At 40.8% G+C, this 17,340-nt stretch overlaps 1 protein-coding gene and 1 pseudogene across 2 annotated transcripts; both read right to left on the reverse strand.

Annotated features, from left to right (window-relative positions):
• Positions 1-3,767: 3,767 nt before the first annotated feature.
• On the reverse strand, positions 3,768-4,703 carry LOC308678780 (olfactory receptor 14A16-like; the record flags this gene model as incomplete). Its single annotated transcript, XM_081346012.1, has 1 exon — positions 3,768-4,703. One exon carries the CDS (start codon positions 4,701-4,703, stop codon positions 3,768-3,770), a length of 936 nt encoding a protein of 311 aa, XP_081202138.1.
• Positions 4,704-14,692: 9,989 nt separating this feature from the next.
• LOC308678781 (olfactory receptor 14A16-like) lies at positions 14,693-15,609 on the reverse strand (annotated as a pseudogene). Its single transcript has one exon. The product of its transcript is annotated as an olfactory receptor 14A16-like (transcript).
• Positions 15,610-17,340: the final 1,731 nt, after the last annotated feature.

Genomic DNA, 17,340 nt, shown 5'->3' on the forward strand with positions numbered 1-17,340 from the left:
CCTCCAGTCCTCTAATCATCTTTGTTGCTTTTCTCTGTACTCTTTCTAGAGTCTCAACATCTTTTTTACATCATAGTGATCACAACAGTATTCCAAATGTGGCCTTACCAAGGAATTGTAAAGTGGAAATAATACTTCACATAATCTTGATTCTATCCCTCTGTTAATGCAGCCTAACACTGTGTTGACTTTTTTTGGCAGCTGCAGCACACTGCTGGCTCATATCTAGGAGATTGTCCACTACAATTCCGAGATCCCTCTCACAATTGCTACTATTGAGCAAGGTACCACTTATACTATACGTGTACATTTGGTTTTTGTTGCCTAAATGTAGATAGAGCCTTACTTTTTTCACCACTGAATTTTATTTTGTTAGATAACACCCAGTGTTGAAGTCTGTCCAGATCCTCCTGAATTTTAACTCTATCTTCTGCCAGCTTGGTGTTGTCTGCAAATTTGAAGAGTTCCCCATCTATCCCCTCATACAAATTGTTGATGAAGATGTTGAAGAGCACTAGGCCTAGAACAGAGCCTGGGGCATCCCACTACACACTTCTCTCCATGTAGATACAGTTCTATTGAGGAACACATGCTGAGTATGGCCAATGAGCCAGCTACAAATCCATCTGGTGGTGATGCTGTCTAACCCATATTTTTCTATCTTTTCAAGTAGTAGGTTGTGGTCTACTTTATCAAATGCCTTACTGAAGTGCAAGTAAATTATATCCACAGCATTCCTCTGGTCCACAAATTTTGTCACTTGGTCAAAGAATGCAATAAGATTTGTCTGGCATGATCTGTTTTTGACAAACCCATGTTGGCTTTTAGTAATGACTTGGTTGGCCACTAGGTGTTTACTGATTTGTTGTTTGATTATCTTTTCCTGAATCTTCTCAGGTATTGAGATCAGGCTAATAAGTCTGTAGTTTCCTGCATCTATTTTCCCCCTTTTTTGAAGATGGGAACTACATCAGCTCTTTTTCAGTCCTCTGGTAGTTCCCCAGTGCTCCAGGATCTTTGTAAAATATAGTTCAGTGGTTCTGAGATCACATCTGCCATTTCCTTGAGAACCTTGGGGTTTAATCCATCTCATCCTGGTGATTTGAACTCATCTAGGCTGGACAGGTGCTCACTTACCTTTTTCTTGCCTATCTTAACATGTTTCTAATCTGTTTTTTATGGTACTGGTTTTGATAGGTTGGACTGTTTTTCCCCCCTTTGTGTAAAGACAGATGCAAAAAATTGAGTTAAATAGTTCTGCTTTCTCCCTGTTGCTTCTCAGCTTCTTGCCACTTTCCCCCATTAATGGACCAATCATTTCCTTAACTTTTTTTCTTGTTTTTTTACATGTTGAAAAAGTTTTGTTATTGTTATTTTTCACTTTGGTCACAAGCCTTAGTTCATTTTGAGCCTTAGCTTTCCTCACATCATCTTTGCAGGCTCAGACTATTTGCCGATATTCTGCTTTAGTTATGTGCCCTTCTTTCCACTTTTTATACTTGTCCTTTTTATCTTTCAATTTATCAGAGGGTTCTTTATGCAGCCAAGTTGGTTTCTTTTGAGAGCTGCTATTTTTCTTTGTTGGTATTGTGCTAGACTGGGCTTTTATTATGTCACTTTTCAAAATTTCCCAAGCTTCTTGAGGTTTCCCCTTTGAGGATTCTCATCCATGTAATCCTTCCCAAGCTCTCTCTAAGTTTATTGAAATTAGCTCTCTTAAAGCCCAAGCATGTATTGGATAAAGCAAAAGGAACTAATAGTATTCCCAATGATGTTCTGTAAAATTATATCATAAAGTTGTATTTTATAATAATTTGAACAAATTTTATGATCTTTTCTCTAACTTAAGCAATGAGAAATTTTTGACATGGGAATGACATGTGACCTTCAGCTCAGCCATCTGCCTGGAGTAGATGAAATTCCAGGAAATTTCAAATCATCTTTGGAGCTTTCTGATGGTTTAAAAGGGAGAGACAAAGGCAATGGTGGGATTCAAATATGTGAACAACCAGCTCTGTGTTGATGCTGCTTCTGGAAGTTCATTCTGTGCCTGGGAAACAAAAAATTAGCTACCGTTTTTGCCAAAGTGGTGCAAACCACCTGAGTCCCACCACTGGGCAAAGGGCTACTAATCCCTTGTGTGTCTGGTGGCACAAAATGTTAGCAAATGTCAAACAGAAAAGAGAAAAAAACAGTTTACATTTTGGTCTTCTGTAGGACATTCAAGAAAATATTCATGAATATAAAGTTACAAGGCAACTTTCAGATGTAAATATTGAGCCTTTTATATATAACAAAAGATTGAATAAAAAAGTTATTATAATTATGTAATTAATTATAATTAATTATAATTACTTAATTATAATTATGTAATTAAACTAGATATATTTTGTTTTCCTTTAATTTTTATGTCAAGAATTGCTTATATTTTAGTTTTTTCTCTGATCTCTGTAAAGATAATTACCTAATATGATAATAGCTAGATAATATTTGGTCAATGTATGTGATTGCAAGTGCTTTTCTATGGGGGGGAAAACTCAAAGTATTTTGTTGTGTTTGATTAAAATAAAAAAAGAACTTTCAATATGAAAATCTAAAATCAAATGTCTAGATAGATAGATAGATAGATAGATAGATAGATAGATAGATACATACATACATACATACATACGTGTGTGTGTGTGTGTGTGTGTGTGTGTGTGTGTGTGTGTGTGTGTGTGTGTGTTAGTGGCAGGCTATTCAGGATAAATATACCAAAATCATATAATTGCCTAGAATATTATTCAGAAACAAAATTTATCAGTGGGCAAGCAGAACAATTAACTTGACCTGGACTTTAGCATTTAAAAACTAAACAAGTAAGTAAATGAGAAGAAAATTGTGAAGGAAATGCAGAATTTATGTCAGGTAATATATCTCAAAAAAGGGACGTGGTGGCTCAGTGGGTTAGGACACTGAGCTTGTCGATCAGAAAGTCGGCAGTTTGGCGGGTCGAATCCCGAGTGCCATGTAACAGAATGAACACCTGTTACTCGTCCTAGCTTCTGCCAACCTAGCAGTTCGAAAGCACATAAAAATGCAAGTAGAAAAATAGGGACCACTACGGTGGGAAGGTAACAGCATTCTGTGAACTTTTGGGTTCCAGTCATGCTGGCCACATGACCACAGAGATGTCCTCGGACAAGCGCTGGCTCTTCGGCTTTGAAACGGAGATGAGCACCGGCCCCTAGAGTCAGAAACGACTAGCACACATGTGCAGGGGAACCTTTACCTTTACCTTAATATATCCCAAATAATTTTCTTAAAAAGAAACTGTTTAAAATAGTGACAAGTAATCACATTTAACTTGGAAAAAGAGTTCTACATAATTAAATCATTTTTATTTTGATACCTGTGAAATGTGTTAATTCAAAGATTTTTTGATTCATTAAGTCCTATCTCATCTGTGTAAATAGAATTTGTTGATTTGAAAATATTTAAGTCTACACAACTCCAAGATGACTCAGAATGGCTTATATCACAAAAGAATAAGAAACAATAAACAAGTGAACAAAATAAGTGCATGATCAGACAGAAAAAACTCCATGTCATACATAAAAATATTTCTGATAAGAGCTCCACAGATTCTCTACTCCATAACTATAAAAAATGTCAGATGTTTAAGGCCTTCCAGAAGATCATTAAGAAGGGAGCCACTTGGAGTACAGGGGACGATAATCAAGAGGATATGCTTAATCTTTATAAAAACTTGATACTTTGCCAACAATCTACAGTATACTGTATATGACATTTTGTGGTAGTTTCAAGACAGCATTTTGGATGTCTTTATTTCTGAGGCTATAAATGATAGGATTCAAAATTGGTGGCAAAATGGTATAAAAAACAGCAGAAAGCAAATCCACCATAGAAGATGAAAGTGATCTTGGCCTCATGTATGAAAACACGGCTGTGATTATGAATACAGAAAAAACAGTAAGGTGAGGAGTGCAAGTTGAAAAAACCTTATGTCGGCTTTGGATCAATGGCATTTTAATTACAGTGGAGAAGATGTAACCGTAAGAAGCAAAGATGAGTGCAAAACAAAAGGAGTCCAAAAAGAACCCAAGTACAAGTATCAGAATTTGATTGACTTTTATATCAGTGCAAGAAATCTTCTGTAACTGAGGAATATCACAGAAATATTGGCCAATCATATTAGAGTCACAGAAGTTTAATCTAAAGGTGATCCCTGTTTCTAGCACTGCATGGAGGAGGTTGCAAATCCAGCTGGCAGCTGCCATTTGAATGCAGGCATTCCGGTCCATGATCATCCTATACTGCAGAGGGTGGCAGATGGCCACGTAACGGTCATAAGCCATGATGGTTAACAAAGCCAGTTCACTTCCAACAAATGTGACCATAAAAAAGGTCTGTGTGACACATCCACCAAAAGAAATTTCCTTGTTGTTTGTCAGAGATACAGCTATCGATTTGGGAAGTGTGGTGGAGATAGAACAAATATCTACGAAGGAAAGGTTCACCAAAAAGAAATACATCGGACTGTGAAGATGGTGATCAAATGCCACTGCCATTATAATGAGACAATTCCCCATCAAAGTGATTAAGTAAACAAAGAGAAATATCACAACATGAAAAAATTGCAAATCCCAGTCATCTGAAAATCCCATCAGAACAAAATATCTCACAGAAGTGTGGTTGGTCATTCCAATTATTTACTCCTAAAAAAAAAAGTTACAAGAACATGAGAGGTGAGGAATACACCTTTAGCAGTATCTCTCACATCCCCTTGCAAAGTGATATATTCCAAATATCCCACTCACACTTCAAAGGTTCAGATATAAATAGTTGCCATACCCTAGGCTAACAATTTTTTTCCAGTATTATTCACATACAAAATAAGAATTTGGTGCAATGAGATATGTTAACTTAGTCAGAAAACATAAAATTGAATGTATGGCATCTGAAAATTAAGCTTTCAAAATGTTGGCATTCTTATTTGTAACAAAAAAACCCTCCCCCATTCCCACATTTCTCCAAAACATAATGGCTAGATGTTCTTGTTCTTTAGGAAAAGTGTAGTATTTGTGATATATAAATTTATGGATCTTTTTCAAAACTTTGAAACTAACGCACAGAATTCTGAGTTTTTCCAGAAATGCATATAAAGCAATAATAATTGGGTGTGAGAGGATCAATAAGAATAATCAATGTATTACAACAGATGAGGTTTTACGTATATTAGTTACTTACACTTTTGACTATCTTAGAATTATTCATAGTTCACTTAGAAGCCAGATATATGAAAGGGAAGAATATACTTTTAAATTGTGTCCTATGTTCTCCAATCTAAAAAGTAAATGCCACCTTTAAAAAGTGTTTGGTAATACTGGATTTCATATCACATTGATTACAGTTCAATCTCTTTGGAGAACTTTATTTATTTACTATCCTAGAAGTCACCATCTTCCTTGGAATCAGATGAACAACACTTTTCTCTTCAGAACATTAGTGACTTGAATTAAGTTCTTAATGAAATACATGAGAGTCATCCTTATATTTTGTGTTTTTTCTACAAAGCCCATTGTCATTTTACAATACAAAATAAATCTTTACTTACAAAGTTTCCCTCTTTTACCATTACATTTTTCTCTCTAGAAAACCTTTTAATTTTAAAGCAGTCGTTTACCACAATGCCCCAGTTACTTTAGAACTGATTCATTTCTTGAGCATCCTAGCCTCTCTTACCTTTCTTCAGAAGAAATGCAGAGGTTTGTACTTATTTAAATTTTCTTTAGAAGACAGTGCTTTGCTGTGATTAAATATGACCCTTATTAAAGTAAACAGTATTTTTTTAATTCTTAATTGTTTTCTGTGATTCTTCAAGGAATTACTCCTTGGAGGCTTTCTTTGTTTCACAACATTATCGAGAGGTTTACTAACAAATATGCAATTTAATTAATCATTTTTACATAACTTTCTTTTCTGCTGTGGTAACCTTTAATTTTTAATTTCCAAATGTGATTCAGATTGGCAGAAGAATGCATGTTAGAATTCTCTTTAATATTGGTAAATGATATATAAATTGTGTGTGTGTGTGTGTGTTTGTGCATATATGTTGTTGTTGTTAGTTGCGAAGTCGTGTCCGACCCATCGTGACCCCATGAACAATGCTCCTCCAGGCCTTCCTGTCCTCCACCATCTTCTGGAGTCCATTTAAGCTCACGCCTACTGCTTCAGTGACTCCATCCAGCCACCTCATTCTCTGTCATCCCCTTCTTCTATTGCCCTCAATCTTTCCCAGCATTAGGCTCTTCTCCAGTGAGTCCTTCCTTCTCATTAGGTGGCCAAAGTATTTGAGTTTTAGCTTCAGGATCTGGCCTTCTAAAGAGCAGTCAGGGTTGATCTCCTCTAGGACTGACCGGTTTGATCGCCTTGCAGTCCAAGGGACTCGCAGGAGTCTTCTCCAGCACCATAGTTCAAAGGCTTCAATTCTTTGGCGCTCAGCCTTTCTTATGGTCCAGCTTTCACTGCCATACATTGCAACTGGGAAGACCATAGCCTTGACTATACGCACTTTTGTTGACAGGGTGATGTCTCTGCTTTTTAGTGTGCTGTCTAGATTTGCCATGGCTTTCCTCCCAAGGAGCAAGCGTCTTTTAATTTCTTGGCTACAGTCCCCATCTGCAGTGATCTTGGAGCCCAGGAAAATAAAATCTGTCACTACCTCCATTTCTTCCCCATCTATTTGCCAGGAATTGAGAGGGCCAGATGCCATGATCTTGGTTTTCTTAATGTTTAGTTTCAACCCAAGTTTTGCACTCTCGTTCTTCACTCGCAACAAGAGGCACTTTAGTTCCTCTTCACTTTCTGCCATTTATTTGTTAATACATATAATGCATATATGTATTAACAAATAAATATATTTGTATCCCACAATTTTTATAATTACAACTTGCATGTGAAATAGCCTTGCTTAACTTGAACACTTGCGGAAAAAAGTAAAATACTATTCATACAAAGACACGGTCAATATTTCCATCCTTGAATTTTGGAAAACAGCTTTTTTTCTGTACATGATCACAAGCATTTATGAGAGGTGACTAAAACTCATTAAAGAACCCTGCAGTTCTCCAGTACTATGTATTGGAATAGGGCAATTATAGTAGATCAACTCTGAATTTCCATGTGGGGTATCGTAAATATCAGTTATGAAACATATTTATAGATGAGGGAAATTGGGGAATGCAAAGTCGCGTGGTCGCACAGAGAGACGGACACTTGAGCTGGGTAGTATTTCTTTTATTCGGATCAGGAATGAATGTGAGACAAAGGGGTTTACCTGGTGTTTCTTATACCTGCCCAGGTGAATGATGGCCAATAGAATTGAACCTGGGCTTCCTGCCAGTGCATGTGGCCAATAGGTTTAAACCCTGGCTTCCCGCCAGAGCTGACCATGCCGGGGGCTGTCAAACTTGCTCCGTCTGGCTTTTCCCGCCTCAGCGGTTATCGCCTGGAGCTGTCCAGCCCCCTGCTGCGCTGGCATTTCCTGTGTATGCTAGCAGCATACACTACACCCCTTCCCCCATAGTGAGGACTTTCCTCTGTCATACCATCTCCAACTCTATACACATATTTACAAAACATGGTTACAATGGATACACTTGTTGTTCTGTTGCTCCCCTTATGAACGTACATAGTCAGTGAGGTAGCTTGGCGCTTTGTGTGGCCTACTTGACCTTCTTGGTACATGTTCTCCCGGAGGTATGGTGGCATGGCTATTCATTCCTTCCTGAAGCTCCTGTTGAGGAAGGTTGCTGTGTGTCTGTGTGTGTGATTTGCTGATTCCTGGTGACTGCCTGATTTCTCTGTCAGACTCGTGCCTGTACAGGAGTTGCCATTGCTCCCCCCCAACCATCCTCCTTGGTGAATGTGTTTGTATTGGCTCTTGTGTTGGATCTTCCTCCTCACCCCCCAGTGTGTCCTCTGCCCCTCTTTCAGGAGTCCTTTTCCTCAGTTGATCCATATGCCTTTTCCACAGGAGTCCCCCCTCCACCCTTACTCTGTAGGAAAGGGGCCCTGTTTGCTCTATAATTTCCCCTGGCACCCATGGATAACCCGTACTGTAGTTCCTGGCCCAAATGAGGTCCCCTGAGGTAAAATGTGTCTTGATGTTGGGGTTCCCCGTGTCTGCGGCTACTCTGTCTGGATGGAGCCTGTCTAAAGTTGTAATGAGGCGTCTCCCCCATCTGAGTTCTGCTGGGCTTTTGCCTGTGGCAGTGCAAGGTGTTGCGTGTTGGTGAAGGAGGAATGTGGCTGGTCTTTGCTTCCAATCTCCCTGTACTATGCGCTTGAGTGCATCTTTTGTTGTTCTCACGAATCGTTCTGCCAATCCATTACTGGCAGGGCGGAAGGGGGCCGAGGTGACATGTCTAATCCCCAAGGTCCTCAGGAACACCTGGAAATCTGAGGAAGTAAATTGCGTTCCATTATCTGACACGATTACATCAGGCAACCCATGTGTAGCAAATATCCCCCTCAATGCTTGGATGGTCCCTGCTGATGTCATGCTGCTTACAGGTACCACCTCAAGCCATTTTGAATGACTATCCACAACTACCAGAAATGGGTGACCTTGGAATGGGCCAGCGTAGTCTATGTGCACCCTGGACCAGGGTGAGTGTGTTTCCTCCCACTTATGGACTGGTGCATGTGGTTGTTCTGGCCGTGTCCTCTGGCATGTGTAACACCCTGCTACCTGTGCTTCTATCTCCTTGTCCAACCCTGGCCACCACAGGTAACTCCTTGCTAGAGCCTTCATTCTTACTATCCCTGGGTGTCCTTCATGTAGTGATTGGAGAACTCTTTCCCTGAGCCTTGTGGGAATTATGACTGTGTTTCCCCACAAAAGGCACCCTTTGTGTGTGGACCGTTCAAACCTTCTTGAGAAGTAAGCAGTGAACTCTTGCCCTGGTGATTTGTCTTGCCACCCACTACTCACCCACGAATGAACCCTGCTCAGAACCTTGTCTTTTGGTGTCTCTGTGGCTATGTCCTTCGCGTTGAGGGGGCATTCTGGCAGTTCTTGGATTGCCAGGATTTGGGCAGCCGGTGCTGGGTCCGGCTCCCTGTCCATTAGGGGCAGTCTGCTGAGACCATCAGCATGCCCCATCTCCTTCCCTGGTCTGTGTATCAATTTACAAGAATATGCAGAGAGAAATATTGACCATCTTAGCATTCTAGGTGACAAAATCTGTGGTGTTTGTTTCTCTGTTGTGAATAGTCCTAATAAAGGTTTATGGTCTGTGAAGATTATGAAATCTCTGCCATACAGGTAATCATGAAATTTCTTTACTCCAGCAACCACTGCCAGTGCCTGCTTGTTTATCTGGGCGTAGTTCCGCTCTGCAGCTGACAGGGTTCTGGAGTAGTAGGCGATGGGAGCCTGAGTTCCATCCTCCTTGAGATGGCTGAGCACTGCTCCAATCCCATAAGGGGATGCATCACACGCAAGACAGATTGGCTGATCTTCCCTGAAATGGGTGACAGTGGCATCACTTGCTAACATGTTTTTTAGTGTTTGGAATGCTTTTGCATGTTTGTCAGTCCATTCCCAAGGCGCTTGCTTCTCAAGTAGCCTATGTAGGGGTTCTGCAATTGAGGCTTTGTGAGGCAGGAATGTGTGGTAGAAATTGAGGAGCCCCAAGAACGCCTGCAATTCAGGCTTGTTTTTGGGAGCAGGGGCTTCTTTGATTGCCCTCACCTTTGATGCAGATGGGTGGATGCCTTGAGCATCTATCCTGAACCCCAGGAATTCTGTCTCTGGGACCCCAATCCTGCACTTCTCCCTTTTGAGTTTGAGACCTGCCCCCCTGAACCTCTCAAGGACCGTCCTTAAATGGGTCGCCAGGACGTCCGGGGAGCTGGCTGCGATCAGGACGTCATCAAAATAAGGGCAAACCCCTGGTATTCCCTTAAGCGTCCTTTCCATCACCTCCTGAAATATCCCTGGCGCTATGCTAACCCCAAACTGCAACCGGTCTACCCGGAACACTCCCTTGTGAGTGATGATCATTTGTGCTCTAGCAGCCCCTGGGTCTACCGGCAATTGCTGATAAGCTTGGGCGAGGTCCAATTTAGCGAACACCGACCCACCTTGTAGGGACGCTAAGATGCTGCTGACTGCAGGGACCGGATAGGAATGTGCACTTAAAGCTCGGTTTATAGTCCCTTTATAATCAGCGCAGATACGAATTTCCCCATTTGCTTTAATTGGCGTTACGATGGGAGTTTCCCAATCTGCTCCATCAACTGGTGTTAACACCCCCTGGTCTACCAGCTTATCCAATTCCCGCTCTATCTTTTGCTTTAACGCGAATGGAACACGCCTCGCCTTCATCCTTATGGGTTGTACCTGGGGATCTAGTCTAAATGAGATTGGGGGACCCGTGTACTTTCCCAACTGCCCATCGAACACGTCCACGAATTCCTCACAGACTGCTTCTAGGGACAAATGGCTCCGTGTCTGATTAATCCCTGTGATTTTGATGCCCAAGGCGTTAAACCACCCTAACCCCACAAGGCTAGTCCGCTGGCCCTCGACGACCAACACACTTAATTTACCCTTGAATCCCTTGTACTGCACCCACAACAACGCCTCCCCCCGGATTTTGATCAGTGAATTTTGAAAGTCAGAGAGGGTCAGTCTGGATGTCCTCAAGGGAACCTGTTGTCCACTCCGCTTGCAAATGTCTAAAAACGTTCTGGCGGAGATGATGGATACGGCTGACCCTGAGTCCAGCTCCATCAAGCAGGGGACCCCTTGCAGACTCACCCTCAGTTTTATTTTTTGGGCTAGCGCCGCAGGAGCCCCTGTTTTGAAAACGCCCGGCTGTCCCGACGTGTGACTCACAGTCAGCCCCAGCGACCGCTTCCCAGTACCTGTGGCATACTGGAACTCGGCTTCCACCTCGTGTAGGCTGTCCCGCTGCTTGCTTCTGCAGACCGCCGCAATGTGCCCCGTTTTTCCGCACGACCGACACTTCGCCGACTTGAAACGGCAGGTAAACCGGGGATGCTGTCCTCCGCAGCTTGCACAACGGGTAGACCGGGAGCCACTCGCGTCGCAGCCAGAGCACTGGGTAGACCGGGGCTGTCCGTAGCCGCTGTTCTGGGTAGACCGGGAGTTGCAGCCGCATTGCTGGGTAGACCGAGGGCGATTCGCACTGTGGCCATGAGGCTGGGTAGACCGGAGTCCGCTCTTTCCGCATCTGCACTCCTGGTCTCTCTCGCCTGCCGTGGCTGGTCTCGGTTCTTTTCTGTTGTCTCGGTCGGGGTTGAAGGATCGCTGAGGTCGGTTGATGGCATCCACCTCCAGCTCTGCCCCATCTGCGTCAGTGCCTCTTCTCACCTGGTGGATGGATCTGCCTTCCCTCATCTCGGGCTCCTCGGCTGCATCCCAGGCTAGGAGTTCGTCTTGGACATCCCTCAGGGTCAGTTTCTGCTTAGCAAAAAGTTTCTGGCGCAGCTTCCTGTCCCTCACCCCACAAACGAGCTGATCCCGCAGCCTAATTTCTAGATTTTCGAAATTGCAGAGTCGAGCTGCCAGCCTCAGAGCTGCCATATACTGTTTGGCAGACTCACCTGGTCGCTGATCCCGTTTTTCAAAACGATACCACCAGGCGATCTCGGACGTCTCGGGCTTGAAATGTTCAGACAGCTTCGCCAGCAATTCATTGTAGCCGACGGAGTGGATGTCATCGGGTGCGCAGAGACCGACCGCCAGCTGGTAGGTTTCTGTGCCGCAGCTGCAGAGCAGTACCGCCGCTCTCTGCCGGTCCTCCTTCACCCCGTTCGCCCTCAGGTAGCATTCTATCTGCCCCACGAAAGCTTCCCACTCCTCAGGGCGGCCGCTATTGAAAAGGGGATACTGACCCAGTTGTGTCATCCCGTCGTCTCGGTTGTCCTGCGTCTGGATCCGGGGCTGCCGATTGGATTCCGTCCGCGGCTAGCGTTGTCCGATGCAGTATCCCACCTTCGTCGCCAGTGCAAAGTCGCGTGGTCGCACAGAGAGATGGACACTTGAGCTGGGTAGTATTTCTTTTATTCGGATCAGGAATGAATGTGAGACAAAGGGGTTTACCTGGTGTTTCTTATACCTGCCCAGGTGAATGATGGCCAATAGAATTGTACCTGGGCTTCCCGCAAGTGCATGTGGCCAATAAGTTTAAACCCTGGCTTCCCGCCAGAGCTGATCATGCCGGGGACTGTCAAACTTGCTCCGTCCAGCTTTTCCCGCCTCAGCGGTTATTGCCTGGAGCTGTCCAGCCCCCTGCTGCGCTGGCATTTCCTGTGTATGCTAGCAGCATACACTACAGGGAAGTACATGTGTCTGCAGGTGAATAAGAGGCACAGAATTGCCCTCACATGGGCCTTTCTCATCTCCAAGTCCCACTCAAGTGTTACCAATGTTTCCAAAATGAATGTGTCACTCCATCCAGGAGTTCTGGCAAACACTGAGTTTCTCTGCTTCAACACCTTGAATCAAACAAAGCATCAAGATGGGACCATTTTGCTTCAATAAAGTGACCATTTTATATACATGCAGATCTATTGAAGATGATTAAAGTTTGCAAAGGGCATAAGTATAGTAGTATTTGAGGTGGCCTACTCCCTGCTAGGTAAGTGTACACAGGAAGATCTGACAGCAGGTTGATGTGACATAGTGGTACAAAATTACTCCAATGTATTATTTTATTTATTTAACAAATTTATTTGCTGTCCTTCTTGCTGACATGTGACTTCAAATCTGATAAAAACAATATTATATAAGTTTAAAATAGTAAGAAAAAATACAATGAAAATAACAAAGAAATAGCTAAGATGGTGGGTGGGTATACAATGGAATGCAGGTGGGATCTTCTAATCCAGTAACCACCTCCATGATGGCATACTCCTACCAGGTCAATCAACAGAGCTAGATTTTAAGATAGTTAAGGAAGGCTATACAGTTGGGGGCAGAACTCATTTTGCAAGGTATGATGTTCCAAAGAGCAGACATCATGATAGAAAACACTCATCTCCTAGACTCCAACAGCTGAAATTCCTTGACCGATGAGGTCTGTAGCATGCTGTTTCTGCTGGCACAAGAGGAGTTGGCCAATCTCATTGGTGAGTCAATTCCTCAGATAGGCATGAACCATGTAATAATGGATCAGTCCCATTGGTGACACAGTTCCTCACCATGAACCATGAATCATGCAATAAATGAGTCTACATGTAATAACCAATACCTTGAATTGAACCCAGAAGGAAACTGGCAGCTAATACAGCTCACATAACAAAGATGTTACATGGGCTATCTGAGGGACCCCCAGTTTGTCCACATAGTCACATTTTGAGCCAGATGTAGCTTCTGAATGCTCTTTGAGGGCAACCCCATATAGAGTGCATTGCATAGTCAAGGCAAAAGTTTGAGCACAAAGACTCCTGATCCAGGAAAGAGCACTGCCTGTCTGGGGCAGTGCTATCTCATCTTCCAGCAGCAAAAGCACCACTTGGGTTACCTGGAATAGAAATTTAAAGTTGGGTATCACCAGCATACTGATGATACCTCATCCCATGGTGGCAGATAATTTCACACAGCACCTCCAACTAGATGTTAAAAAGGAGTGGGAAGTGTACTGAGCCCTGTGACATGCCACATTTGTGGTCTGGACCTTCAATCCTATCAATTCCAATTGGGACTGGCTATAGAGAAAGGAGTCCAGTCCAGTCCAGTTCCCATAAGGATACCATGATTGATGATGCTGAAGGCCACTGAGAAATCAAGGAGAGCAAGAATTCATGTACTACCCCCATCCTTCTCACGCTACAGATTGTTGGCAAATGTAACTAATGTCTCTGACCCACAACCAGGCCTCAAAAGGGATCCAGATTCATTCAGGACCCTCTGAAGCTACCATGCAACAACCTTTTCAGCCACCTTCCCTAAAAAAGAGAAGATGGGAACAGGACAAAAGTTGTCCAGATAGGTGGACAATTTAGGATTTTATTTTAAGGAGTGGCTATACAAAAGCCTTCTTTAAAAATGCTGGAAACTGCCCTTCATGCAGTGAGGTATTTCTCACTGCCTGAACCCATATGGTGGTTGCCATCTTGAAGGTTAACTTGATAAAACTATTATCTAGGCAACTCTAATGGACCTGGTCCACAAATTGATTTGATTGTCTGTCAGGTGTTTTACAAATTCCTCCAAACATCCCTGAATATAATTTGTGAATCAGATGTTGTAAAGTGAAACACTGATCTGTACTACTATGTTCTTTTTGGAAGCCTGCTTTTTCTTCTATTACAATCTGCCTAATATCAACCAAATTAATCAGTCTTTTTAAAAGAAACATTGTATATTGTCAATAAGACATGTTGGATGAAAGTTAGCAGGATTTGTGCAATCTTCCATTTTAAATATTGGGATTATTAATTCATTCTGTGACACTGATATAAGTAAACAAGGATGTAAGAATAGACACATACTAGTTAGTATATGTAGTCTGTTTCAAGGGATCTCATTCATTATGAATACAAAGAAATGAATAAAAAGAAATAAAAGTGCAAATTCTAAATCACATCACAGTTGCACCATAATTACCATTTTAAAAAGAATTCAATTTTTGTAATCAATTTTGAAAATTGTTTATTTTTTCAGTATTTTCTTGAGAGCCTTTTGTAGGTCATTGTTCCTGAAGCTATAAATAATAGGATTCAAAACTGGTGGCAAAATTGTGTACAAAACAGCAGAAAGTAAATCCACAGAAGGAGAAGAGAGTGATTTGGGCCTCGTATAGGAAAAAACAGCTGTGATGATAAATAAAAAAAAACAGTTAGGTGGGGAACACATGTAGAAAAAACTTTATACCTCCTTTGAACAGATGCAATTTTCATCACAGACAAGAATATGTGAGTATAAGAAGCAAAGATGAATGTAAAAATAAAGGAATCTAAAAAGAACCCAAGAACAAGTATCAACATTTGGTTGATTTTTGTATCTGTGCAAGAATTTTTTTGTAATTGAGGAATGTCACAGAAATACTGGCCAATCTGGTTGGACGCACAAAAGTTTAACCTAAAAGTCATACTGGTTTGTAAGATCCCATTGATCAGATTACATATGAAGGAAATTGCTACCATTTGAATGCAGGTATTCAAATTCATTATTAGCCTATATTGCAGAGGAAGGCAAATGGCTACATAACGGTCATAAACCATAATAGTTAACAAAGCAAGTTCACCACCAATAAAGATAACCATTAAAAAGGTCTGAGTAACACATCCAGCAAAGGAAATCCCTTTGTTGTTTGTCAATGAAACAGCTATGGATTTTGGAACTGTTGTAGAGATGGAACAAATATCTAAAAGGGAGAGGTTGACTAAAAAGTAATACATTGGACTATGAAGGTTGTGGTCAACTGCCACTGCTGTTATAATGAGACAATTCCCTGTTAAAGCTGTTATGTAAACAATAAGGAATGTCACAGAATGCAACATTTGCAAATCTGGGTCATCAGAAAATCCCATCAGAATAAAGTTTCTCACAGAAGATTGGTTGGCCATTTCATGTATTTGAATCTGTGAAAAGTAGTTAAATGATTAGTCAGTTAGTGAAGAATATAAATTTCACAACATTTTCCTTAACTTTTTTATAAATTCATCATATAACAATATTGCAAGATTAGAATGTCAATAATGTTGATCCCACAGCTAGCAAATTCTAATGAACTTTCATTCATTGATCTACTGCATAGATAAAAATAATTCTTCTCCCTGCCAATATTCCTAACTGTAAATGGAAAAAAAAATGGTATATTGAAATATGTATTATGGTTCTTTTTGGACAGTGGCTCATTCAATCTTATAGCTATCCATAGAAACAAATATAACTGATGTATCTACAGTATTACTCTGACAATGATTCTACCAATTACAATCCAATCTGTTGGAAATGGTAGAAATTATTTTAACTACTGAGATGGCAGATCTGTTTTCTAAAGTACATGTAAGTACTTTTCTCTGTGGCTAGAAAGGAAAGTTTTCATTAATCACTTCCAATTTTAATTATACTTCCAATTTTAACCATTTCTTTCATATAAATATTGCCAGAAATGATCTAAATATGTTCATACAGTAGTTTGTGGGGTTCCCCAAACTGTTCAAAACTGATCTCTAAGTGTCAATAGGTAATATTAATCTTGATTAAATTGTTTTAATATAATAAATGTTTGAGGTCAATGAGCAACCTGAAACTTCAAGAAAGGGTCAAGGGGTTGGATAATTTGATAACTCCTATTTTAAGACAATTTGAATGAGAATTATAAAATCCTGATTCTCTACAATTCCATGATAGCAATCTTATTAGAGAGGCATAATCATCAGAGAGAGGCAGAAGTGCTTAAACCCTCATTAGATTCTTTAGGATTGTAAATTAAAGTTAGATGATTGTCCAAGCAATATGGGATGAAGATTTCTTAAATATTGCACTAATTGTGAAAATAATCTAAGGAGACCCTAATGTAAGTACAATAAGCTACCTGTCTTGCAATTTTTCAATCTGGAAGCTTCTTTCCACTGAAATATGTTACATCCAGACTGCTAAATCTTAGGGGATCCAGTTGAAGGCCTGTCGCTTTACTTGGGCTTACTCTGAACTTTGGATGAATTGTTTTTACTTCTGAAGTTATCTTCTACTATCTCTTTTTTTCCAGTTAGGTGGGTAAGTAGGCAGAGGGTAGATGAATACAGTTTTAACGTTTTTGAGGTATTATTTTATAAGAAGAAGTAAGAAATGCACTTAATGCCAATGCTAGTACTAACAGTAATAGTGTATTTGATTTTTATTTCACCATTATAATTCTCTATATGACAATAGAAATAGCAGTTGTCCACACCCTATCATATAGCACAATTTTAATATGTAACAATGTAAATATAATATTAACACCAACATATTGTAGCTTTCTCTTATTTCAAGAAGACAATACAATACTTACAGAGTATTCATAATTAAAATATAGGTATTTTTACACTTACTTGTTACATAAACTGCAAATAATTACATTCAACTCAATGTTATTCTCAGAAACTAAAACTGAACACTTATAAAATCAGTGGTCCTTCTTGGTGATAAACTAAAAAAGTTGTATTTACTTTTGTTTTCCTGGAAGATTAGTGAACCATTCTTCTTAGCTGTGATCTTACAGAAAGAGCTGAAAATATTTTGTTGTTGTTTTCTGCAGTACTTCAGAGTGTCATTCCTTAAGGACTCAGTTCCATGAAGCATTGTTATTC

The sequence above is a fragment of the Vipera berus genome (assembly GCF_964194415.1).
Source record: "Vipera berus genome assembly, chromosome: Z".
Classification (NCBI taxonomy): domain Eukaryota; kingdom Metazoa; phylum Chordata; class Lepidosauria; order Squamata; family Viperidae; genus Vipera; species Vipera berus.